Source organism: Leucopleurus acutus (genome assembly GCF_964270905.1).
Source record: "Leucopleurus acutus genome assembly, chromosome: 18".
In the NCBI taxonomy this organism is placed as follows: domain Eukaryota; kingdom Metazoa; phylum Chordata; class Mammalia; order Artiodactyla; family Delphinidae; genus Leucopleurus; species Leucopleurus acutus.
The window spans coordinates 68149412-68173930 of NC_139160.1; the positions used below are offsets into that span (position 1 = coordinate 68149412).

The 24519-nt window shown below is 51.5% G+C and overlaps 1 protein-coding gene across 1 annotated transcript; it reads right to left on the reverse strand.

Annotated features, from left to right (window-relative positions):
- Positions 1–17401: 17401 nt before the first annotated feature.
- Positions 17402–24030, reverse strand: ZIC5 (Zic family member 5; the record flags this gene model as incomplete). The annotated part of the gene is made up of 2 exons (XM_082859238.1): positions 22516–24030; positions 17402–17844 (listed from the first exon to the last, which is right to left on the reverse strand). Exons 1-2 carry the CDS (start codon positions 23960–23962, stop codon positions 17402–17404), a joined length of 1890 nt encoding a protein of 629 aa, XP_082715364.1. The 5' UTR covers positions 23963–24030.
- Positions 24031–24519: the final 489 nt, after the last annotated feature.

Genomic DNA, 24519 nt, shown 5'->3' on the forward strand with positions numbered 1-24519 from the left:
TCCACAGATACCAAATCTGCCAGCACCTCGATCTTGGACTTCTCAGCCTTCAAATTGTGAGAAGTAACTATTTGTTGTTTAAGCCACCATAAATATTTGTTATTTTGCTATACTAGCCCAAGCTGACTAAGACAAGTGCTGAGGTTGAGAAATCCTGCAAGTTGTCAAAGAAAGTAGGCACTAATCTCCTTCTTGCCTCAGGGCGTTTGCACAAGCTATTCCCTTCACCCGGAATGCCCTTCCTCTGCTCATTGCATGCTCACTCCTTGGCATTCATAGCCCACCTCAGATCTTATTTTCCCAGAGATCTTTCTGATCCCCCATCCTGAAGTAGTACCTCTACTCCTGTCACTCTCTATCAGAGCCCATTTTAATTTTCTAAATGTACTACTTGATAGTTTTCTTATTTTATCTGTTTGTTTATCATCTGTTTCCCCCACTAAAATTAAGTTTCTTAAGAGGAAGAATCTTCTCTGACTTGCTCACCAGGGCCTGATAGGCCTTCTTGCATAGTTGGTACTCGGTGAATACTTGGAGAACAAACCATTTTCCAGTTGATTAAGCTTGTTTCCAAAAATATGTGTGAGTATCAAGTATGTACACTGTATAAGCAATAGGTGCTACAGGACATTTAAAACTGATGAGCACAGTCATCCCACTCAAGCAGCTTACAGTGGTATAAGAAGGAGAAAAATGTGCTTTTACAGACCTCAGGCAGAATAGGACACACGCTACAGGGAGATGGTACAGCATCATGTGTGAAGTGCACGCATTGCCTTGTGAGATAACGCGTGCACGACGCCTAACAGTATAATGGCTGAAAGGTGGCATCATATAAGAGTCAGGAAGGACTGGAGCGCAGACTAGAGAGGTGTGAATCCCAGCTCAGCTGTTTCCAGCCATGTCACTTTCAACTCACTTCTTAATCTCTCTGTGCTTCAGTTTCCTCATCTGTTACATGCAGATAATGAAAGCGTCTGCTTCATAGCCTTGCTGTGGATTTAAATGAGTTATATTAGGTAAAGCACATGGCTACAGAGGTCACTAGGTCTGGCTACTAGTATTCAAAGAAAGGAGTGATCATACACGACTAGAGACAGGGATGATGGAAGGGCTGACTTTTGAGATAATGTGAATTTCAATGGAAAAGATGATGAGAGCCTTCTCAGTGGAAAGATCATATTGTACATCAAAGGAGATGCACCATGGCTGGAGTGTTGCTTAGGAATAAGGTCGGGCAAACATCCATTTTTTTCTGTTCACCCATCTGTGTAAAGAAGGATGCCTTTTTGAAGGAGAGCAATGGATGGAACCATGCTCATCCACTGACCCTATTATATCAGAAACTGTGAGAGATCTGGTCACCAAATCACCATATCACTTTCTATTTTTTTATTTCTGTCCCTTATGCTTTGGTTAAAAAAAAAATGGACTTGAACTCATTTTGGCTCTATACTTACTACTGTGTGAGCTTAACCTTCTGAGTCAATTTACTCACCCCCGAAATGAGAATAACAAAGCCTCCCCACTCTACTTTAGAGAAGTAGTAAGTGAATCAAATCAATTAAAACATGTGCAAGGCTTAAAGAGTGTTAGGTAGATATAACACTGATGTAAAATATTTTTATTACTATGATCCTTTTTCTAAAAACACCACCCAAGGTTTTACTCAGAAATAGTATATGCAATGCATTTTAATGTAGAAGAAAAGAATTATAGAACTTTAAAAAATCTCTTTGTACCTACATGTTTCAGGAAAGAAAAGAGAAGGTAGGACGAAGGCAGCTAAGAGGGCTGCATTTCCAGACCCCAGCAAAGGCGGACACACAAAAGTTTCTGCAGCAGATCAGGGAGGACCAGACACTGCTTCTATCCATATTACACTCCACCTTGGTGGGATCTGAGTTTACCCTTTGAAAAGGCAAAGCCAGACACAGGATCCATCCCCAAAGGGAAATGCCAACAAAATAGCCCCTCCTTACTTCTTGAAAGGAAAAAATGATTTCCTTTTTTTTTTGTTTTGTTTTGTTTTTTGCGGTACGCGGGCCTCTCACCGTTGTGGCCTCTCCTGTTGCGGAGCACAGGCTCCGGACGCGCAGGCTCAGTGGCCATGGCTCACGGGCCCAGCCGCTCCACGGCATGTGGGATCTTCCCGGACCAGGGCACGAACCCGTGCCCCCTGCATGGGCAGGCGTACTCTCAACCACTGCGCCACCAGGGAAGCCCCAAAATGACTTCCTTTTACTGTTTAGTCTAATAAGCAGGAATCTGGGCACCTCTGGCTCTGTCCTATGCATTGTGATGTTGGGGAAAACGTAAACTACCAAAATCCTAAAATAATCCCAGAGAGGCAAACTTGGGGTGAGGTGTGACTAAGAATTTCTTTAACTTGTAGACATTTCAAGACACATCGATCCATATTTTCTTAAGCCTCCCCATAGCTGTCTTTTCTTTCTCCTGAATCATAGGACTAAACAGTAAGACACTCTCCTCGAAGAATAACTACCCGGAGAGCAGAGAAACCGAGCAGCCACGATGGGAAGAACTCCTTCCTGGCCAGTGGGTGCTCCCTGCGTTTGCCTCCTCCCGGAACTCCCGTGGGAGCAAAACGGAGGCCGAAGGCAGGTTTCCTGGCTGAGCTAAGGCAGCTCCTTCCAGATCCCTGCGGCTGAACACCCCTTAAGCTCACTGAGTTTGATTCGGGGCAGGTGCGTCAGGAGAGTCCTTAAGCATTGGCAGCAGGCAGCGGAGAGCAAAGGTCAGAGCCAGGCTTCCGGTGGGATCAGGGGCCCACAGGCAGTGGGCTGAGCTGTGGAACCGCGCGGAAGGAGAGCAAAGCTTCCGTTATCTAATCAAGAACCAGATAAGAGCCAGGAGAAAAAGGCAGAAGGTACCACTCTCGAAGCTCCGGGAGGTTGAGGGAAACAGAAGATGGGAGCGGGCTCCCCGAAAAGATGGGGAAGCTAGAGAAAGAGTTGCAAAACAAAACAAAACAATGAGACAGAGTCGGGAGGGGACAAAAGAGGGAAACTGGGACGGAATTGGGTCAGGCCTGAGAGCCCTGGGGGAGGGAACCGGCTCTGGGCTGGGCGCTGCCCCCAGAAACTTTAACTCCAAGGCGTCGTCTGTCTCCTCCTCCCCCAGGGCTGTGGAAGAGGAGGGCAGGGGGAAGCCAGGCAAAAAAGGAAGGAGCTTGTCGTTTTAAGGGGCTACCTACCTCCTGGGCCGGGTCCCCAATTTTCTGGGTTTTGTTCCTGGTTGAAAAGGAGAAGTTTTACGTCACCCATGAGCGTCTGCATTTCTGTGGGATTCAAATACTCCTTAATTAGGTATTGTCTCTTTACAGGAAAAGACGCCTTTTATTTCATCGTACTTTGCCATTTTAATTTTCTCCCTTCCGCGTTTAATGACTAGGTAGGGAGATGTTAAACAGCTGCTGTAAAATCTTACAAACCCCGCTCCCTGGGAGCGTGGGGAAGGAACTTCCTGGTGCTCCCTCCTGTCCCAGAGGGGGGCCGCCGCGAGGGGACCCCCCAGGTCCCAGCTTGGGGGCGGGGGCGGAGGGAGGGTGGGTGTGCCGTCTCCCTGCGCGGCCCTGCTGCCCCTCCCCCGCTCTACCGCACCCCACCCCCTCCTCGACCACACACCGCCGTCTCCTTTGGTTGCCCTTGGGGGTGGGCTGCAGGTGGTGGAGGTTTGAGTGGGGAGCTGAGAAACACACATCCGTCTCCTCCAAGGGGCCTGCTTGCCCCCCTCCTTGGTCACCCCCGTTCTAAGCGGGGCTGAGACTACTTCCCCAGAACTAGAGAGCTTGCCTTGGGAAACTCTGGCAAATCAAGAGGGAAAACAACCGCGACAGAAAAGCAGAAGCGGCCAGGAAGATGTTTGGCCTTGGTCTGCTGGATACTGGCTTGCTTCTTGAGCTCTAGGTGTGAGGAAAACGACAGAAAGGAAAAGGAGCCATAGTTTTTCTACAGCTAAAAATGTACGGGGCAGGGGGCCCACACTCGCTATCTGGTTCTGGGCTGACCCTTCAGCAAAGGGTCAGTGTTTGTCTGCAAACTGCAGAAGCTTCCCAAGGGATCTGGAGCACAAATTTGCAGGGCAGCACAGGGCAGCGGTTTCCGTCTACTGAGCTGCCTATGATGCTTATACGCTCATTTTGCTGGCAAAAGAGCCTGTCATAAAATGTAATACTGACTATAAAACAAATCAGCACTTTGAAACGACTGGCTTCAGATGTTTTCATAAATCCCTAATGGCTCAGGCACTGCCTGCTATTGATAATATTAATGTGTTAATAGTTCCTCTGAAGCAGCAGCACTGGGTAGGGCCGGACACACACACACACACATGTGCAAATACAGATGGGAATACCATGGAACTGGAAAACAATGCTTTGGCTCTCCCTTGAAATCCACCTGCACTTCGTTGGCCTCAGAGAGCCAGATCCAAGTGAGAAATCGGATATTCTAAATTCTTGGCTGAAGCTCCCCCTTTAAAGTGTTTTACATCGGTTCACAAAAAAATATATAGGTACATGGGTACATATAAAAGCATGTGTGGGCACCCGTGCTCCTAGCAGCAGTATTCACAGTAACTGAAAGGTGGAAACACACCAAAGGTCCACTGACAGATAACCAAAATGTTATATATAGCCATGCACTGGAATATTATTCAGCCATAAAAAGGAATGGTGTTCTAATGCATGCTACAACATGGTTGAACCCTGAGGACATTATGCTCAGTGAAATAAGCCAGACACAGACAGACACTGTATGATTACTTATATGAGGTACCTAGAGTAGTCAAATTCATAGAGACAGAGTAAAATAGAGGTTAGCCGTGGCTGGAGGCGGGATGGGGAGTTAGTGTTTAATGGGTACAGGGTCTGTTCGGGAAGATGAAAAAGTTCTGGAAATGGATGGTGGTGACAGCCGCACAAAAATGTGAATGTACTTAATGCCACAAAACTGTATACTTAAAAGTGGTTCAGGGACTTCCCTGGCGGTCCAGTGGTTGAGACTCATCTCTTCCACTGCAGGGGGCATGGATTCGATTCCTGATCGGGGAACTAAGATCCCGCAGCACGGCCACAAAAAATTACCAGAATTTTTTATGGTCTTTTTTTTTTTTTTTTGGCTGCGTGGCTTGTGGGATCTTAGTTCCCCCACCAGGGATCGAACCCACACCACCCGCAGTGGAAATGTGGAGTCTTAACCCCTGGCACGCCAGGGAAGTCCTCAGAATTTTTTAAATAGAGAAAAGCATGTGAATAATGGACATCAGAGTTCTCTACGACTCCCCCCCCAACCTCCTACTCATGTCCCCTGCACAGGGCCCAGGGCAGCCTCCCCAGGGCCTCAGAGGGAGGTTGCCCCTGGCTCCCCCAGGACACGAGCTGGGCTTCCTTTGCTCTTAAAGAAATGGGAAGTTTTGTGTCTACAATTCTCCAGACAGGCATGCAGCCCAGGGAAACCTTCCCATTAAAGGAATGTAAGAATCAAGAAGGAGATTTTTCATGATATCATTTCTCTGCTCATTCCTACCAGGCATTATTCAGATCGGAGGAATCTAAACCAACACTCCAATCTCCTTGCCAGTGGCCAAGGACACAGTGCTTTCAAGGCACTTTTCTGCCTCCGGACCACCCCAGCCCTCTGATTTATGGGATGACCAGAAAGGTCTAGAAAGTCGAAGTTAGGGGGAGAAGGTGGGGAGGGCTGGCACTGGCCGGACTGCAGCGTCTGCCTGCGCTTGCCTCTCTTGTCTTCTGGCGTTGCTCCCTCCTGAGAGGCACTTGCCTGGAATCGCTTCATGATTTTGCCCCTCATGGATACAAGCAGGGAACCACCCAGATACAAGCAGGGAACCACCGGTGTGGTTGGGTCCGAAAGCAGAAAGGAGTGCCCGTGCCCACCTAGAAGTTTCTCTCAGTAACACAGCAGACGCTCGACCTAGGTCACCGGTTTTCTAACGCTTGCACTTTGGGGTCAGTTTATTTAAGGAAAGCCAGAGTGGTCAAACCTTTGCCCTCGCCCCTAAAAGGAGACAAACGTTGGCATAATTCCTCCCATTCCAAGTCTCCCCTGGCCCTCCCTTAAATTTCCCTTATATGTCATTACCCCAGACCATCACACAGGCTTTGGTCAGCTTTGTGTCTACAGTCTGTCATGCCCGGCCTGCTTCTCCCTGCAGGTCCGGAAGAGGAAACCTGCAGCTGGTGAGGGAGAAGCCTGTTCAGAACCCTCCACGGAGACAGGACAGAAATGTGAGCAGATGCCTGTTCGTTTTCAGGCTGATGGGCCCAGTGACAAGGACCCCAGACAAGTAAGGGGAGTGGGCTAGAAGGGTCCCACACCTCCTGCCGGGGAAGCCCCACTGGAAGGAGGTGGGGAGCAGAGCACAGGGCTCCCACTGTGGAGGGAGGGCCTTGGGCAGGGCAGGGTGCCGGGGACATGCGGCCCAGCAAAGGCAGAAGCAGAACAGAGTCTGAGATGGCAGCCAGCTAATGGGTTCAAAGCTGTTAGGACTCAGAGCAGGGAGATGCCGAACCTGCTTATCTGTAAGAAAATTTTGCAGCCAACATCTAGATTTTCTAAATCAGCCGTTTCACGAAACTCCCTGCCAGTTCATAAAATGCTTGCCTGACTTGCCTGTTTTCTCCCTATGATGCTATTTTATTAAACGTTGTTGAAGCTGTGGGAGGGGGCGGGTCGCCGCGAGGTTGAGGGGGAGAAGTGGAGAGAGAAGTCAGGGGTGAATTCCATTTTACTGTTATTTTAAAGGGAGTCTTTCTCAGTTCTGCTTCCTTCAAGGCTGCCCTAAATTTGGCTAGGTCCAGGATGGGTAGGCCTCCCCGATCATTTGCAAGGTTGGATTTAAATATGCTGTAACTGTGTGTGTATGTACAGTCTTGGCCGATCAAACATACATGTGACACGCATAGGTATTCATTATGTCAAAGCAGAAGCATGTACAACAGACTCTAAGGCGTGCCGGTGTTTACAGTGTTTGGAGAGAGATTTGAGGAAATTGTGTTTCGCTTTGTGCAGACATACTTGCTTTTGCTGGTGATTCTTCTGGAAGCCTGACCATTTTAACTACTTCAGCATGTATCACTTTGGGGGTGGGGAGAAGTATGCAAAGTTGCAAAGTGCTTTTATATTTTTAAAGGTGCTTCTCCCAGATGGTTGCCCTGCCAGTAGATGGTCCTTCTCTGGATCCACTTCCTGTTTTTCAGGCTGACCCAAGTTCTCAGACAATCCAGGGTAGGTCAGCAGCAGCTGGGGGGTCTCAGTGGGGTCTCTGAAACTCAAGGCAATGTCATGGGTACAGGCTCACCCAACCGGAGGCCGCAGGAGAGCCCACCTCAGGGTCCCAGGCAAACAAAGCTGCCACTTCCAGGAGCACAACTACAGCCAGGCCCTGGGCCACGCCTCAACCCTCCCTCCCCACTCCCACCCCGGGACAGATCCTGTCACCATGCTGCCACCCACTGATGCGTCAAGCTCTCTCCGGGCCCACTAGAGTACGAACACTCCAAACACTGAATCAAGAAGGTAACCTTCACACATTCATAGCCTCCAAGTATCATCCTGAATCAAACAGGCCTGGCCACAAAAACCAGTGGAGAAATTCAAGACCCTCTCCTCAAAGGTTCACAGATACGAGGTCCACCTAGGAGACTAGCCTCAAGGACCCTCTGGGATCACTGTTTCTTCTGGAAGCCCACTCCTGGGGTGGGGGGGAGAGGGGGTCCCATGGGCCTGTTCCTAAGCTCACAGCTGTGCACACTCGCCGGCTCCTGAGAACCGGAGCCGGATCATCAGTGACCCCTCGCCTCCTCCGCCCCCCATTTCCTGCGCTGGGATCTCCCGCAGAAGTTGAGCGTTTCCTGTGCGTTTCCTGTGCCGGAGGGACTTCTCCCACTGGGAGCGGAAATCCCTGCGCTGGGGCAAGGACTTGCCGTCCACGTTTCCAGCCCCGGGAGCCGAGACTCCTACGACCCACCGGGTTCTTGGCCGGCGCTGCGGCGTGTAGGGAAAGATGATTACACTCGAAAGGAATCACGACTCCTCGCGGGGCCATTACTCGCGTCGCTCCGCACGCGCAGGTTCTGGCCTGGCTTTCAGCAACTCCCCCAGCTCGCTAACCACTCGCTCGTAATTTGTGGGCCGCGATGGAGCTGCGCCCGCGGCTGCAGTCCCCAAATGAAAGCACTTTTGCAGCCCGGACACCCATCGAGCTGCCTCCGCGCACGCCAGGCCGGCGCCTCCTGTTCGCGTTCCCCTCTCTCCGCCCAGCTCCTGGCAGCTGAAATGGATGTGATTTCACGCACATCCTGCGTACGCACACACGCGCTTCCCCTCCGACGCCGCCGGCACACGCGCACGAGCCTGGACGTTTTCTTTTTGTGCGCGCTTTGCGAGACATGCTTTCCTGCTCCGTGTTCGCTCTTTTTGCTCCTTCACTTCCTCTTCCTTCGCCACTTTCCTCCTGAGTCCCCTGGCCTGGTTCATTCCCCTTCAGCGCCGCTGCCCTCGTGGTGCCCCTCGCCCTCTCTGCCCGGAGGAGAGGGGGCCGCGGAGACGCGCCCTGCGCGCCGACAGAGGGCTGTGCTGCGCGCGCGGCTGGGAGCGCAGGGCTGGCCTCTGGCCGGCGCCCTGTTTGTTTTCCCTTCGCTCCCTGAATGCTAGATTAAGACGTAAAGATTACCGGGGCCGAATAATGCCGGGAGTCAACACTCGAGCAAACAAAAGTGCTTGCACAACTCCGCCAACCCCGCTGGGACCCGGGCCGCGGGCTTGGGGGAGAGAACGCGCTCCTCGCTGCTAATTACAAATAAATGATGATGTGCTCACTAAGTAATTGATTTAATGAAGTTCCTATGAAACTATTAAACCCGGGTGGAGGTCAGGCTGGAGGCGCCCCAGAGCGCCCATTGTGGGCTGTTTAACTCCACCAGGCTCCTCGGAAAGACATCGGGGCTAATAGGTGAAGTCACAGCTGCTCGCGCTGACTTCTTGGAGCGCCCGGCCGGCCGCGGGCACCCTCGCGCCCTCCTCCTGTCGCGCCCTCTTGCCCCGCCGCCCGCGCCCCGCGCCGGCCAGCTTACCCACGCCACTCCCAGCCCCGCCGCCAGCTCCCGAGGGCCTCTCCAAAGGGATCCCGGGTCTCGTTAAGAGCGGGAAGTTGAGCACTGAACTTGTGCGCCCCGCCAGCAGTCGGCGGCGTCCACCGCCGCCCACCCCCCTCCTCACCCCACCCCCGCCACTTCGTGCAGGAACTTCAGCCAGTGTGCCACGCAGGGTGCTCGCGCGCTCTTGGCAAGGTGCCTGGAGCCCGGGCGTGTGCCCAGTGCACGGGCTGGGGCGGGGGCGCGCGGGGGGGGGGTGAGTTGTACGTGAGTGTGTCTGTGTGTGTGCGCGCGCGCGCTGGACAGTGTGTTCCGGGCCAAAACGCCATGTTTTTGCATCCCTTACCCTGACCTGGGGCCTGATCGTGCAAAGAAATAGTAGAGGCAGGGAGAAGGGGACCGAAGAAAGAGAGGCAAGAAAGATCACCCAGGTCAGCGGCTGAGCATGTGAGCCCCAGTCTTAGGTTTTGCAGACCTGCTGCGGGAGGGGGCGGGGGTCGTTCTGGCACAGCCCTCTCTTCTCCCCACCGCCCACTTCGGCCAGCGTCCAGACCCCGCCAGGCGGTTCCCCACCCTAGAGCGACACCTCCAGCTCCCAATGGGGCGGAGGGTGGAGGCATCAGGCCCGAGTCTCTAGGCAGACAGATTCGAGCTACCCACCCCCAACCCCTGTCTTAACAGAGCCCCGCCCGGCCGGAACTGCTTCTGCAGGATGGCTCTCGGTGGGAAATGTGACCTCTCCTTATCCAGGAGGCCCAGGGAGCCTTGAGGGGACACATCCCCAGAAGGAGAATCAGACATTCAAATGAATCTAGAGTTAAGGGTGCTAAACCCCTGTAGGGGCAGCAAGGGTCCAGATCAATCTGTCTCTCTCTCTCTCTCTCTCTCTCTCTTTCTCTCCCTCTGTCTCTCTCTCTCTCTCTCTCTCTCTCACACACACACACACACACACACACAGAGGAAACAGCATATGACTGCGTTTCTCCCCACCTCCAAGGGACCTTGTGATAAGAGAAGGCCCATGTCCATCTGGAACTCCACACCAGGAGACAGGGGCTCCCATGGGGGATTCTGGCTGCAGAAATCAATCAGCCAGCGTATTCTGCACCCTTCTATCCAGCCAAGTCTTGTCTCTCCTCATCAGGAATTGATAGTTAGCAGAGAGTTTCTTAAAGCATGCATTGCATTTATGCCACAGTTAGTTGGCAGTAAGCTTCATTCCTTTTTTTTTTTAATGTTAGGAATTTCCAGCTGCTGAAACCAACTTCCATTTGATTTTGAATCAAATGCTTGGAATTGGGGAGAAGGGGATCTTTTGGCGTGGTTGTTGGCACCCTTAAACAGAGCTCCACCCCTGTCTGGGTCTTCAGTCTCAGTGAAGGTCTCAACTTCCCACTCTTCGCCGGGAAACTGACAAAAATCTCTGAGTCTTGCCTGAGGTCTCAGTTTCACCGTCTGTAAAATTGGATCGGAGGTTCTTGGCTGAGGCCCTTTGGGCTTTATTTGTGATCTGTGAAGGGACATGAGGGGGTTGGAGGAAGCCAGGAAAGAAGCCGGTTTGCGCCAAGCCTTTGTCTTTCTTTGTAGAAGCTACTCCCTTTGTAAAATAACGCCCCGCCAGACTACCTAATAGATTTTTGCAGGGCTGGGGTTTAAATCATCCCCACGCAGGAGCAGACGAGACAGAGTGGGTGTTCCAGCCCAGCGAGTCCCGCGTGGCCCTTGTTTGCTAAACAATACTATCCAAAATGTGCCAAAAGCAATGCACGCCAGCGGGCTCTCCTCCCCGGCCCAGGGCAGATGTTCCCATTTTGTTCCCGCCTCCCCTCCCCTCACCCCAGCCCCTGGTATTTCTTTAACGCCTGCTGCTGCCTGCATCCCTGCTGCCCTTAATGTTGGATGGGCCCTTCTCTTCAGCCTCCAAATGAGAAGTGACATTTGCACTCGGCTCAGCCAACGCGTGAGCAGAGAGCGGGGACACAGGCCCATTGACCGAGCGCGGCCGAGGGGCCGGCGGGCTCGGCGGCATCCGAAGCTGCCTTAATTAATACCATCTTAACTAGTCCAGCAGCCACCGAAGACAAAGTTGAAGAAAGACTTTAAGGCTGAGTGCCCCTCGACAAGCTCTTTTTCCCCGTGTCATTCAATATTTAATGCACCCGCTACTACTGGTGTTCCTTTCTCAGCAAGGACATTATTTTTTCACGGTGCCCATAGCCAGGGAAAGCCCTTTAGGCAAAGAAAATCAAAATGTTTGTTGTTTTGGATGACTTATAACTCTTGTTTAACACAAGCACTTTCAGGCAAGTATAACAGGCGCAGCCCCCAAAGCAAACAACACAGTTCTTGTGACAGAGTCGGACACAAAAAGCACATTGTCTTGCGGACTACCTCTTTTCTCTGGTGCTAGATGGGGGCCTGTCTCCGAGTGAACACCACGATGCCATTTCACTTTTGAACTATTGTTTTTGAGTTATGCCATGTGGTCAAAAGGAGCGAGAAGGGAGTTGTTTCCAGGCTCATAAGACAAACGAGTTGCCTTTTCATGGAAATCCCCCCGCGATCCTTGAAAACGGAGTTTAAATGTCACCTCCGCCTTTCTAATGGGCACAGGGCTGGAGGCGACCCTTCAAAGCGCCTGGGTGATAAACGACCCTTATTAAATATGGCCGGGGCTGCTGGGAACGTCCCGCGGCCGGCCAGCGCACGGAAGAGCGCCTCTCACTGGAGAGACCGGAGTCTCCCCTGCCACCGAGAGAAGCCGGGCGGCCGAGGCCCCGGCCCAGGCTCGCGGGTCGGCGTGCGGGTGGGGAGCCCCGGTGAGGGGCGGGGGTCCAGTTGTAAGACAACTTCTTATCTGCCGTCCCCAACACGCCCGTGCTCCCCCATCCCCGGAGACTCGGCGTGAAAGCTTGGTGCGTTTCCCCCTGACTTCTTTTTGTCCGTTGCCTAGTGGCGTCTGCAAGTCTGAGCTGCAAAGTTACTGATTTGCAGGCTGCATGTTAAGGCAGCCCATGTAAGTAATTTCTCCGGGCACCCCAGCAAAGGAGAACAAATCGCTGACAAAGGCGAGCGCGTTCGATTCAGCGGCGTCGTTAAGGCAACCCCGAAGTATTCCTCCTATAATAAGTTCCACTTCAAAGGGTTTCTCATTCAGCGGTGACTGCTTCGCACTTTTATTAAGTCCGGGCTTTTTCACTCGGAGGAATCATCTGTTTGGTTATTTTTCATCGTGTTTATTTTTCACCATTCACACAGTACTTGTATTAAATAAACAAAGAACAATCGCTCTGCAAATAAAAGTACTTAGGTGGGGAGAGAAGGAAGAGGAACTGGGGCTGGGGCGCTCCTGCCCCTCTCCCCCCTCTTCTGACATCACTGACCCCCATCCCCACTCGCCTTTCTCTCCTCCTCTCGTCATTCTTTCTCCTTTCTCTCAAGCTGGGAGGTTCTGAGGGGGAATCTTAACAAAAAGTGGATGGAAGGACATACACATGTATTTCACGTAATACATATACTATTACATCTATGTAATGTGATATGTAATATATATTTCTGATCAGGTGAAAATCGACTGAGCTAACTTGGCGTGAAAGGAAAGGTCACTGCAACTGTATCTTAATAGAGTGTCTCGAATCACTGCGGACCCTCTGCCAGAGACTCCCCTGGCCCTGCCCATTGCCATAGCAATGCCTACGCTCCGTGTGGATGTACCATAAAAGCAGTACTTTGAATTTCAAAGAACATGCCTTTGAACTTCTCCGTGCCTGATTAGGCACTCGCGGTGTGTGTGAATGTGTGCTCCTGAGTGTTTGTGCGTGGGCGTAGGAGTGGGGATGACAGAGTATGAGTTGCTGTGAGTTTTTGTTCACGGGAGGGCAAGTGTGCTGGCAACCCCATGGCCGTCTCACCGTGGGCCTCCTTCTCCAACCCTACAGCCCTGGAAGGGTGGGTTTCCTGGACATGAGTCTATTTTGGTAGACTACGGGTGGGTGTTTGGGCCAGCGGGCAGTGTGATGTGACAGGCTGAAAGTATTACGATGTGTCTGGATTGTTTTGTTTCCCGTGTTCAGCTTTCCTTTCCTCTGACTTAAAGTGGTCACTTGAGAAATCAGATTGTCTCCGCAGCCCCCTCCCCACTTGTACTTCCTAGCCAAACTGGAATAACAAATACTTCAGGTGAACATCTCTTGTCCCCTTTCACAGAGGAAGAGATAGGCAGATACACTGATAGATAGATAATAGATAGACAGACAGATACAGAGAGATACACAGATAGAGAGACAGAACCACTGTGGTTTCCAAAAGCTTCCACAAAATACAAGATATAAATGGCAAAATTGCAATGTCACAGATAATTGGGCCTTAGCTTTCAAGGAGTTTGGGCCTCCTCTTTTCCTGTCTCCAGGGCTATCCCTCTTGTGTGGCCATCTCCAACTCCTTAAAAGAATATAATTCCCACCCTCAAGTTCTTTCTCAATACTTTAGATTTTAGGAGCATTAGTTTTACCAAAGAACATCCTGAATGGGGGAAAATATACATAAACTACAAATAATCATGTGTTTGAAGATCCTCCTAGCCTGGAAAACAAAGGTAGATGATTTAAACAGTGTTTGCAAGGACCCAAGGGCCACGTTTTGCCTAGGAAGATGAAGTCTTTGATGATAGCCAACTTAGTGTCAATAAGTGGCTTTCTTTGAGACATATTCAGATGGGAACGTCTTGCTTGCCAATTGCCATAGAAATCTTAACACACCATGAAGATTGTCCAAGCGCCAAGCCTTCCGTTCTGGACTAAATTACTTTGAAGTGGCACAGGACGAGCAGTGGTCAATTTTAACTCTATAGACTCTGGACAGAGAACGCTGGGAGTGGGAGATTGTGCGTTTTAAAGCAGAAAATAAGAAGGGGAAACTTGTTTTATACACGCTATACAAGGTTCTGCTCATTGTCAGATATCTTTTATCTTTTATATTTCCCATGAATGATTCATGTCTTGGTGGCTTTGTGTCACCCTTCTTTTCACGAGAATCTTCATTAGAGAGCTGCAAGTCTTCCCATTGATTGGGGCCTTCGTTTACGAGTGTTTTTCTCCTTCGTGTGCTGGTTACTGTCACCTGGCTTCAAACAACCCTTTGCAACCTGTTTCACCTTTACTACATTTAACAAACCTGACTTTAAAAAACCGCTGTAACCCTTTGGAGAGCTGTTTATTGACATCACTACCAGTTGTTTTTAACTACTTGCCTTTTATCAGCTTTGTATCAGCCAACCTAAAAACAAGCAAGTGTTCAGCCTTGTTTATGTGGATAGCCAATCGCATTACTTTAAGCCACTTGGGCATTTTGTTGCCATGAAGCTCATTTCTCCTTAACACCTGCCCCAAAATGCTAAGTTATTTATCTCCACTCAACTTCCAAATAAACCACAGTAAAATTGGGTTCTGATCCTATCACCTGATACACGAGGTGTTTGATGCCCACTACGCAACTTCACTCAGGATGTGTTTAACTCCATACCCATCTTAGCTCTGGATTCTGCTTTCATCTTCTTTGTGTCTGGAAACGTCTCACTGTCCCTTTCTCTATCTTTTCCTCGTTCTTTTTTACCCTTTTTCTTTAGAGGCTGGGCAGCAAAGAAATACTAAAATTTGTTTTTCAGCTCTCCACTGATTAGTATCACTAAGGACATTACTAATCTTAACAAATGAATGCAGTAACCCCTAAGATTTATGCTACCATTCTGTGCAACCTGCAGGGCTTAGTCTTCATAAATATACTGTACTTTCTAGATTAGACTGTAAATTAGACCAAGCTGTTAAAGTATTTCATTGCTTGGGGAGGGTGAAGAAATAAAGAGATCAAGGGAAGAGAACCTTCTGATTACTACATGAGCAACCTGTTCTGTCTGGAAGAGAATGGCATTATGTGCCATCACGTAAAACATAAGCAATACATATAAAGAATACCTTTATTAAATTTTTTACTTCATAATTATTCTTGCTTTCTATTGGAGGTACACATTTTATGTTTTTATTTTAGGTGTATCAGGAACCAATAAATCTGTAGCAGAGAGTTAACCAATGCATGGCAAAATACATAAAATACATATTCCTTTGTTTCATAATAAATAAACCTGTAGCATAATAAAGAATAGTGCAAACTACCATTGAAAAAGTTGTATAAATAAAACAAATTATAAATCAGGAATATTTTGTTCGAATAAGTTTACGATACATAAATTATCCCCCCGAAGTTCATACCTCATCTTATTTTGTCTATTTGAAAGAGCTTTGAAAGTGAATATGAAAATCAAATAAACTTTAAAAATGTAGAATTATTTTATATTCAAGTTTTATGGTCTTTTTCTTTATAAAGGAGGGTCTGCATGTTTCATATTCACCGTAACAATCTGAAGACAACATTGAAAGGCTTTCAAAGTGACAGCACCATGCACTGTACTAGTAATAGAATATATCTATAAACTATATATAATCTCATCAACACAATGCAAAAGAGACATGCAGGAAGAGTCCTGGTTTTCACATTACGTTGTTCATTCAAGTAAGCTTAAAAATATATTTTCCCATTTTCTTTCTTTTTTTTAAAATAAATCGTAGATCATAAATGACAATCTTTCACCAAAATGTATAATATAATTCTTTGGTGTGCTTTGAACTCTTCCAGGAAAAAAAAAGGATGATGTCTAAAAATAAATTAATTCAGCTGTACAAATAGTGTTCACATACACGTTATTAACAATAAAAGTACATCAACCACTCACAGCGCACAAAACAAATTTCTACAAACCCTGGGAAGGGGGTGTCTTCAGGGTCTCTGAGGATAAATTAGTGCTCTTTAGTATATCTGTATCATGTTTATGATGGACTACGTTTTGCACACGAGATTTGTTGTACCAACCGAAAATAAACTAAGAGTTACTGTCCTAGGTCCTTGACCTTTTTTGTCCTAGCTTGGCAGCTCTGGCAAAGGTCACACATTCATCAGTGTTTGGTGGTAACTATAAACGTTTTAAAATTTTTAATATGTATAGCAACTCCCTCTCCTCTTTTAATGTAGGTGTAGGTCATACATTGTCATTTGCAAGTGGGAGAGTTCCGAGTGCTCAGGTGGAAGAAAATGCATTAAAATGCAACTTCCAGCACTGAAAAGTAAAGATGTTTTAAAAGGTCGATACAACAGTATAAAAGAGGGATTGCCCTGTTTGTAAAACAACAGCCTTCCCCCCAAAATAGGCATGTTGCCAACATCACACCTCCTTACACTTGCCTGTTAATTTTGGCATCCCAAAGAACTTATGATCTAAAACATAATCTCTTTATTACACAAGAAGTTTGGACAGAGTAAAGAGGCAGGCTCTGAGATTCCAGATGAAAAAAAAAAAGAGGAAAAAGAAAGCACTTGAATTTCTTCTATTTTATAAAATATCACAGTTTCACAGTTGTCTACCGCAGCAGCTTTTTCTTCTCTCCACTGTTGCTGGAACAATCACGGTGGCACAATATATGGAGATGTACTAGGTTGCTGCATCTTTTTTTAAAAAAAAAACCATACAAGCAGGGTACTGAAGAAGTAATCCTGTATAAAAATACTGTGTTAGGTGAGATCAGTAATAAAAGAGTGGAAATTAAAAATTACAAGTATTAGAACTTAAAGGGTTTTTACAAATATTTTTGGACACAGGTACAGTCCAAGATCTGTTGGCAATGCAGCACGTGTGTGGTTTACAATCAAGAGGCCTTTGCAGAATTAGGGCCCAAGCAGGAGGCAGAGAGGCTCCAGAGAAGCCCATGATGGTGTCAAAGGCGTTCGTGAGGCACTCCAGGAAATGCAAAGGGCCTTGGTGCTGTGTTGAGTTCTGACTTAATGCTCTTTCTCTCACCCTTGTAAAAACTATATATATGGCATTGGCAGTGTGTGTCTCGATTCACTAATCTCTCCATTCATTTTCCATGTGGTACAACCTGCTCTCAGTCCTGTGCCCCTGCAACACACAAGTCCAGCTTGGTTGGGTTTTTTTGTTTGTTTGTTTTCTAAGGGGAAAAAAAACCCAAATATCTTAATTAAATTAATTAAATGTACAAACACCATAGGGTTTCATACTGAATAAATAGGGCTAATTAGACCCGGTGGCAAGTCTGAGTCACGAGTTTGTCTCAGCCTCGGCATTGTCTCAGGTTAGGATACGGTCCAAGGGCTCCCACTCATTGTTGTACTTATTATTATTATTACTAATAAAATCTAATGTATGGTCCGCACGCCTTGAGAGTTCCGGTACATCTCCTCGTCGTCAGACTCAGAAGTGGTTCCACTGCTGGAAGGGGTGTGGAGGTGACTGGGGACCCCACTGGGCTGGCAAACGTACCACTCATTGAGGTTGGTCACCTGAGGGGACAGAGTGCTCGAGCGACTCCTGGTTGGGTCCAGCACAGGGGACAAGGGGGCACCCACTGGAGTCCCCACCGATGAGTAGCCCAGGGGTCCTGGAGAGGGTGGTGGGGACTTGCAGTGAATCTTCATGTGCTTCCTCAGCGAGCTCGGGTGGGTGTAGGATTTGTCACAGCCTCGGATCTTGCAGTAGTAGGGCTTGTCGCTGGTGTGGACGTGGGAATGTTTCTTTCGGTCACTGCTGTTGGCAAACTTCCTGTCACAGCCATCAAATTCACATTTGAAAGGCTTTTCTCCTGCAATAAAACATAGGAAAGGTTAACAAGTGCTTTTCAGAGACCTCTCACCTGAGAGAGAAATCTTAGAGCAGACATGAGGATGCATCTTCCCATCCTCCTGAAGACCAACTCCCAGTCTAACTCCTAATTCCCATGTTCCAGGATGCAACAGGGAAGGGATGCTGCGGGGATGGGCCTGGTGTCCCCTGGCCTGGAGGCTCTCCTTGGACCTGCGCTTGCGAGAGGCTGGATGTCAACCCCGAAGTACCATAGGGGTCGAGGTGAGAATGGCTAGAGCATGGTCCAGGCTCTAACACTGAAATCCAGCTAGGACCCAGATTCCCGCATCCTTGTTCCCCTCAGGGTCTATACACACAAAAATTCAAGCCCATCCCCTGTCAAGATAAATGCTGATAAAATACTTCCAAAGCCACAGCTTGGGTGAAGACCGTAAGAAAAAGAGAAAAAAGACAAACACATATTCTCAATTAAAAGTAAACTGGGGGTGATGCAGTAAAATTATAATAATGGCATTTTGTTTCAGAGTGTTCCCCAGGATTTCCCTGATGGGAAAGGAAAGGAAATACACCAAAATCCTGTTCTCTCCAGAAATAAAGACGTCTGTGAAAAACATGATCCCACCACTAGATTTTTTTATAAGCCTAGCTGGGCAGAGAATAGGCTGTTGCCCTCTTCGTTCTACCAGCTTTCCTCACAACTTGCTGGGCAGTTGAGACCCTAGAGGAACAGAACCTTAACAAACGTTAATAAAGACTACAAGCCTTAGCCAGAACCTGGCATCCCCTGATGGCATAAGCAGACTTCTTATTCTAACACTGTTTAACAACCAAAAAAGATCGACTGTTTACCAGAGTCTCTGGGCCCATCACCCCTTTAAGCTGCCCTACCCACCCCAGGAGCACAGGGCCTTTCAACACAAGGCCCAAGGTCCAGGTGGTGGAAATGCTCAGTAAGACGAGCAGATATGCAGCCACACTACACTTTGGTATTAAAAAGCAGAAACAGGAAGACAGCAGGTAACTATGAATTTTCCCCCTCCCCTTAGTATCCATGAACTTGATGTATTTGAGTCCATAACTGAACATGTTATCTCATACATATTTTGGTATAATAAATATATTCCTTATATTTAAATGATTTAAAAAATAGAGTTGAATTTCTCTACATTTCAGCAGCTACTCTGGTGACACACAAGATATGGTCTTTTCCTTGGTTTCTGACAATTTATTTTTTAAAAAGCCAAACAACTATTAAGACAGCTTAGTGTACCTAAACTTCTGTGGTGGACTTTCCTGTACAAATATTTCAGTGTAATTTTCTCTTTTTTAATTTCATCAATGCTAATTGCTTCAATGCCAGAGTACGTTAGCACATCTGAAAAGTATTCAGATGCCTGGAATATAACATATACTACCTGGAAATACTGCTTTAAAGCAAAATTAAATATTATCATTTAATATTTATAATATATTTATATTATTTAATATACCTCCTGCCTTGGGCCATGAAGAGAGGGAAAAACACAACATAATGCAATGATAATCGTAACCTTTAAAAATTCTCTGTAGAGGGGCTGCAACAAAAACAGTTAACCGAGTTTTATCAAAACACTGGTTATTTGTCCCGATTTCTACATTCCACTTTAAGTTGGCTAATACTAATTTAATATAGCATTCTTCCAAAAATAATTATAATCAGCTTTTCTTCATCATGGAGGTTTAAGTAATTTTATTCACCCTATGCAAATGTGCAATGTTGCTTTTTAGAATTCTCATGTTTCTGCACAAGCCAAGTATCTTGGATTGTGCAGAATAAACGGCTTGGACATTGCTGGCTCCACCACTGCACATGTTGAAAGAGAAGCATTAAGAATCAGACCCAGGGGCTTCCCGGGTGGCACAGTGGTTGAGAGTCCGCCTGCCGATGCAGGGGACACGGGTTCGTGCCCTGGTCCGGGAAGATCCCACATGCCGCGGAGCGGCTGGGCCTGTGAGCCATGGCCGCTGAGCCTGCGCGTCCGGAGCCTGTGCTCGGCAACAGGAGAGGCCACAACAGTGAGAGGCCCGCGTACCGGGGCGGGGGGGGGGGGGGAGAATCAGACCCAGAAAAGGCAGATACGGAGTGGAAAGAAAGGTAGAAAAGCAGGGATAAAGGAGAGATGGAAGAAAGTAGAAAAAAGAGAAAGGGTGATAGAATTGCCTATTTTTATTCAGGGGGGCCTACGTACGGGGAGGGGGGCAGTTAGCAAATTCTCCCTGCCTAGAAAGGGTGAGAGACCCTAATGTTTACATTTCAGATTCTGACAGCGGGGTCACGTCAGAATTTAACTACTTACAGAGTTTTAGAGAGTGAGGGAAGCTACGTGTGAGAACTCGAGTCCAGCCCAGAGGAAGGTTATAAATGGAATTGGGGACACGTGGGTCAGGAAATGGGCCTTCAGGAGTGGCCGGGGATTATTCCCTTTGATCAAGCCGTTCCGGGATCCCGGGTAACCCCCAAAAAGGGAGAGCCTTGTGATGGGGCAGGGAGCCCGGCCTGGCCTTTCTCTGGACACAGTGCTCAGTGGCTTAGCGGCCCAGGGACGGCCCAAAACACCCGGCGCGGGTCTGAGCATCAACGCGAGGGCGCTCCCATCCCTGCCCGAGGGACCCGGCGAGGCCCACGCAGCCGCCGCGAGCCAGGCGAGAATGCAACCTTGCGCACAAGGAACCCGAAAACAAAACGGCCCCGGGTTCCCTCGGCGCCCGGGTCTCCGCCCCCGGTAGCACGCGCGCACGCCCCCTTGGGGCCCGCCCTCGAGGGGGGCGGGAGGCTGCCTGTCCCCGGGGGCCGGAGAGCCGACACCCGGTCAGCTGCCGCGCAGTCAATTTCCAGTTCCTTGCCTGACCCGGGCGGAAACGGCCCTCACCTCCGGGCAGCCCCCTGCCCGCCAAGGGATGATCTACTCCCCTCCGAGGTCTGGAAAGGCGGGAAGGGCCCGAGGTCGCGGGCTCCGCTTTTAGGGGTTCCCTTTGGGGGCGGCTTCACTTCGCGCGCCCCGCGCGTCCCGCTCACAGCCCCAGGCCCCTGTCCCGTCGGCAAGTGCTGGGCACGGGGGCCAGCAGCTGGCTTAGCGGGCCAGGGAGTTTTTACGAGAGCCTTGCGGGACGCTTCCTTTTGGCAAAATCATTAAGTCGGACTGATCCCGATTAGAGAAGAAAGGGGCTGGCAAACGGAACTCGGGGGAAAACGCGCTCCCAGCCGGTCAGCGAGCCAGTCCGCAGGAGGCTGTCAGGTACCGGCGACAGAAGCAAGGCCCGGGGCTCCAGCCTCGGGCCCCTGGACCCGGCTTCTCACGCAGATCCCCCTCACCCCTCCGCCAGTGGCCTCGGCCCCGGCCGCTGGCCAGGCGTTGCGGCCCAAGCCCAGCGCTGCCTCCTCGTCGTCGCCGCGCCGATAAATCAGCCAAGTAATTACTGAATGTAAACTCTACTTAAGTGTCCTCCGAGGGATAATATTGTCTGTCCCTATAAATCCCGACTGCACTCGCGCTCATCAGCGCTTCTGCCCAGCGCGCTCGTCTGTTCCAAGGGCCACACGGCCCACTGGCGACATCCCACGCCCCAGGCCGCGACCGTGGCACCCCCTACGGCAGGGCTCGGGGTGGGGACGGGAGGGTTCCCCAGAGTGCCGGGGGCTCCTTCCAAGTCCCACGGGGGGGGGGGGGGTAGGCCCCAACGACCGCTGGAGACTCTGCAGCTCGCCCTGTCCTCCTCCAAGGAGAACCTTCCTTTAAATGGACAGAACCCAATTTCTCCAGCACCCTCTAGGGCATGTGTGATAAACGGTGTGACGGCGCGTGTGCGTATAGGTGTAGATGAAGGTGTGTAAATGAGTAAGTGTGATTGTGTCATCAGGGCACAAGGACGTTCCAGAAATGAGGGAGGGGTGTATGAGGGCATATGGGTGTGTGAAGTTGTTCGTGTGATGTGTGTGTGCACATGAACGTGTACTGTGGGGTGTGTAACGGTGGGCGAGTGTGTGTGCGTAGGGGGAAGGTCCCCGGAAGCCCGAGGGCGCATTACTTTCGCATTTTGCACCCCTCCCCGGAGGGACAGGGTCCCCTCTCCCCTCCAGGAGGGGCCACACCGAGCTGGGCCTCGCGGCCCCAATACCGCAGCAAATCCCACGCGCCCCTCGCACGCCCGCTCTTTGGAGCACGGCGACCGCGCGGGACCTGACATCCGATGGGGAGGGAAGAGCCGCCGGGGCGGCTCCGGCCCTCCTTCCCCATCGCCCTCCCCAAGTTCCCGGGGCCGGGCGGAAGGGGGCTGCCGACCGTCCTGGGCGCCTTCCTGCTCCGGCGGTGGCTGCTTCTGCTCCGGGGTGGCGGCGGCGGCGGCTGGAGCGCGTTGCCGGTCCCGGCGGAGGGGCTGCGGGAGCGCTGGAGACTCCACCGTGTGGGAACCCAGCGCGGGGCCTGTGTGTGCTATCGAATTACTTATTCATAGAAAAAAAGGGGGGAGAGAAAAAAAAGAAGTCACATGTCCGGGTTATACGTATGCGAAGAGAAGCAGCAGAAGGAGGGAAAAATTAAGGCGAGCAGGAGGAGGAGGAAGAGAAGCAGCGGCAGAAGCGGCGGCGGCGCGGGAGGCGGCGGCGGCGGCGCGGCCGGGGACAGACACCCACCTGTATGAGTGCGCTTGTGGATCTTGAGGTTCTCGGAGCGCGCGAAGACCTTGCCGCAGCCCGGGAAGGGGCAGGGAAAGGGCTTCTCGCCGGTGTGCACGCGGATGTGGTTGATGAGCTTGTATTTGGCCTTGAAGGGCTTGCCCTCGCGCGGACAGTCCTCCCAGAAGCAGACGTGGCTGCTTTGCTCGGGGCCGCCCACGTGCTCCACCGTGACGTGGTTCACCAGCTCGTGCATGGTGCCGAAAGTTTTGGAGCAGGGCTTGGCGCCGCCGGCCGGGGGCGGGGGCGGCGGCGGCCCGGCCAGCTCCTCGGGGTCGATCCACTTGCAGATGAGCTCCTGCTTGATTGGCTGCCGCATGTAGCGCAGGAAGGCCCCGGCCGCCCCTGGGAGGTGGGGGTGGTGCTGGTGCGGGTGCTGCGCGGGCGCGGGCGGCGGTGGCGGCGCCGGGGGCGGCGCGTGGTGTTGCAGGTGGGGCCCGGGTCCGGCCGCCGCGGCAGCAGCCGCCGCCGCCAGGTTCAGGTTTAAGTTCACGGCTCCGTAGCCATGCAGGGCGGCGGCTGCAGCGGCCGCCACCGCACCGTAGTGCGCATCCCCCGAGCGCGGCGCGAAGGGCGGCTCCCCGCGGCCGTACAGTTCAGCCGCCGCGGCTGCCGCGGCTGCCGCCAGCCCCAGGCGCATCTGGCCGTTGAGCGGGTGCGGGTGGCCGCCGGGGCCTCCCGGCGTGTCGTGCAGCGAGGGAAAGAGCGCCGGGCCCCCGCCGCCGCTGCCGTCCGGGCCAGCGTAGGTGCCGCTGGCCGAGATGAACATGCCGGCCGAGTGGGGAGGCGGGGCCGAGTGCTGGGGGGAGCCGGTGCCAGACCGCTGCTCCCCTCCGAGCGGGGCCCCGTGCATGGCCGCCGCGGGGGCCGTGGCGGAAAGGTCCCTCCGGAGGACGAAGTCCCTGCTGTGGCCTTTGCCGCTGCTGCCGCCGCCGCCACTGTTGGTGGTGGTGTAGCCCGAGAGGCCAAGAGGAGGGGGAGGAGGTGAAAGGGAGGGAGGAAGAGGAGGGGCTGGGGGCGGGGGCGCGGGCGCGGAGGACTGCACGCTACCGCTGCCCCCGCCGCCAGGGTAGGTGCCGGCGCCCGGGTGCGAGACCGAGGCTGCAGCGCGGGCGGCGGCCGCTGGGGCCTCGGGCTGTGCCGGGAGCGCCTGGGAGGGAGGGCTGAGGCCGAACGCGCTCGCCTGGGCCATGTGCTCGGGTCCGAGCGGAGTGATGGCCACGCCGGGGTCAGTGCCCAGGTCCCGAGGGCAGAGGTGCGCGGCTGCGGCGCGGAGTTGGGAGTGGGCGGCCGCGCTGGCCAGCGCCGGGAAGCCTGTCATATTCTGAAGTGGCCTGGCCTGAGCTGTTGCCAAATCCGCTAATCTCAGCGCTGGCGGGTTCCTCTTGCTCAAAGGGGTCTCCATCAGAACTACACAGACTCACAGGCCCTCACTGGCGGGACTTTTTTCCCTCTGCCCGCCTTCAAAAACATGTATATGTTAGGCGCTCTTTAACTTCTTTGTCCTAGCCTCCGAACTCTGCTTATTCCCGTTCCCACTCTGTCCTCCAGCGACTGGCAGAGCAAACACCACATTTGAGCTGCGCAGTGGGACCGAGATTTTGGAAATAGCAAGGGTGGGATTGGAGGGAGCCGCGTGATTGGCAGCAGCCGCGGCTGACCGATTGGCTCCCTTTCAGGCTCAGCGGGCATCCGCCCCTCTGCTCCTGGCCGCCTTCGCTTTCGCTTCGCGCCCCTTCCTTTCCCCGAGCCCTGCGTCCCCGCCTCCCCAGGGATTCCCAAGTTGCACTTGCAGAAAGTTTGCTCCGGGCCTGCGCGCGCAGCGTCCCGCGTTCCCATGACGCGCCTTGCGGGGAACGTGCGCCGGCACGCGGCCGAAGGGCGCCTGGAGGCTCTGAGCTGGGGACCCCCCGGGGAGCAAAAGGCGGGGGGAGCCCCCAAATTCAAAAGCCTTCGCTCACT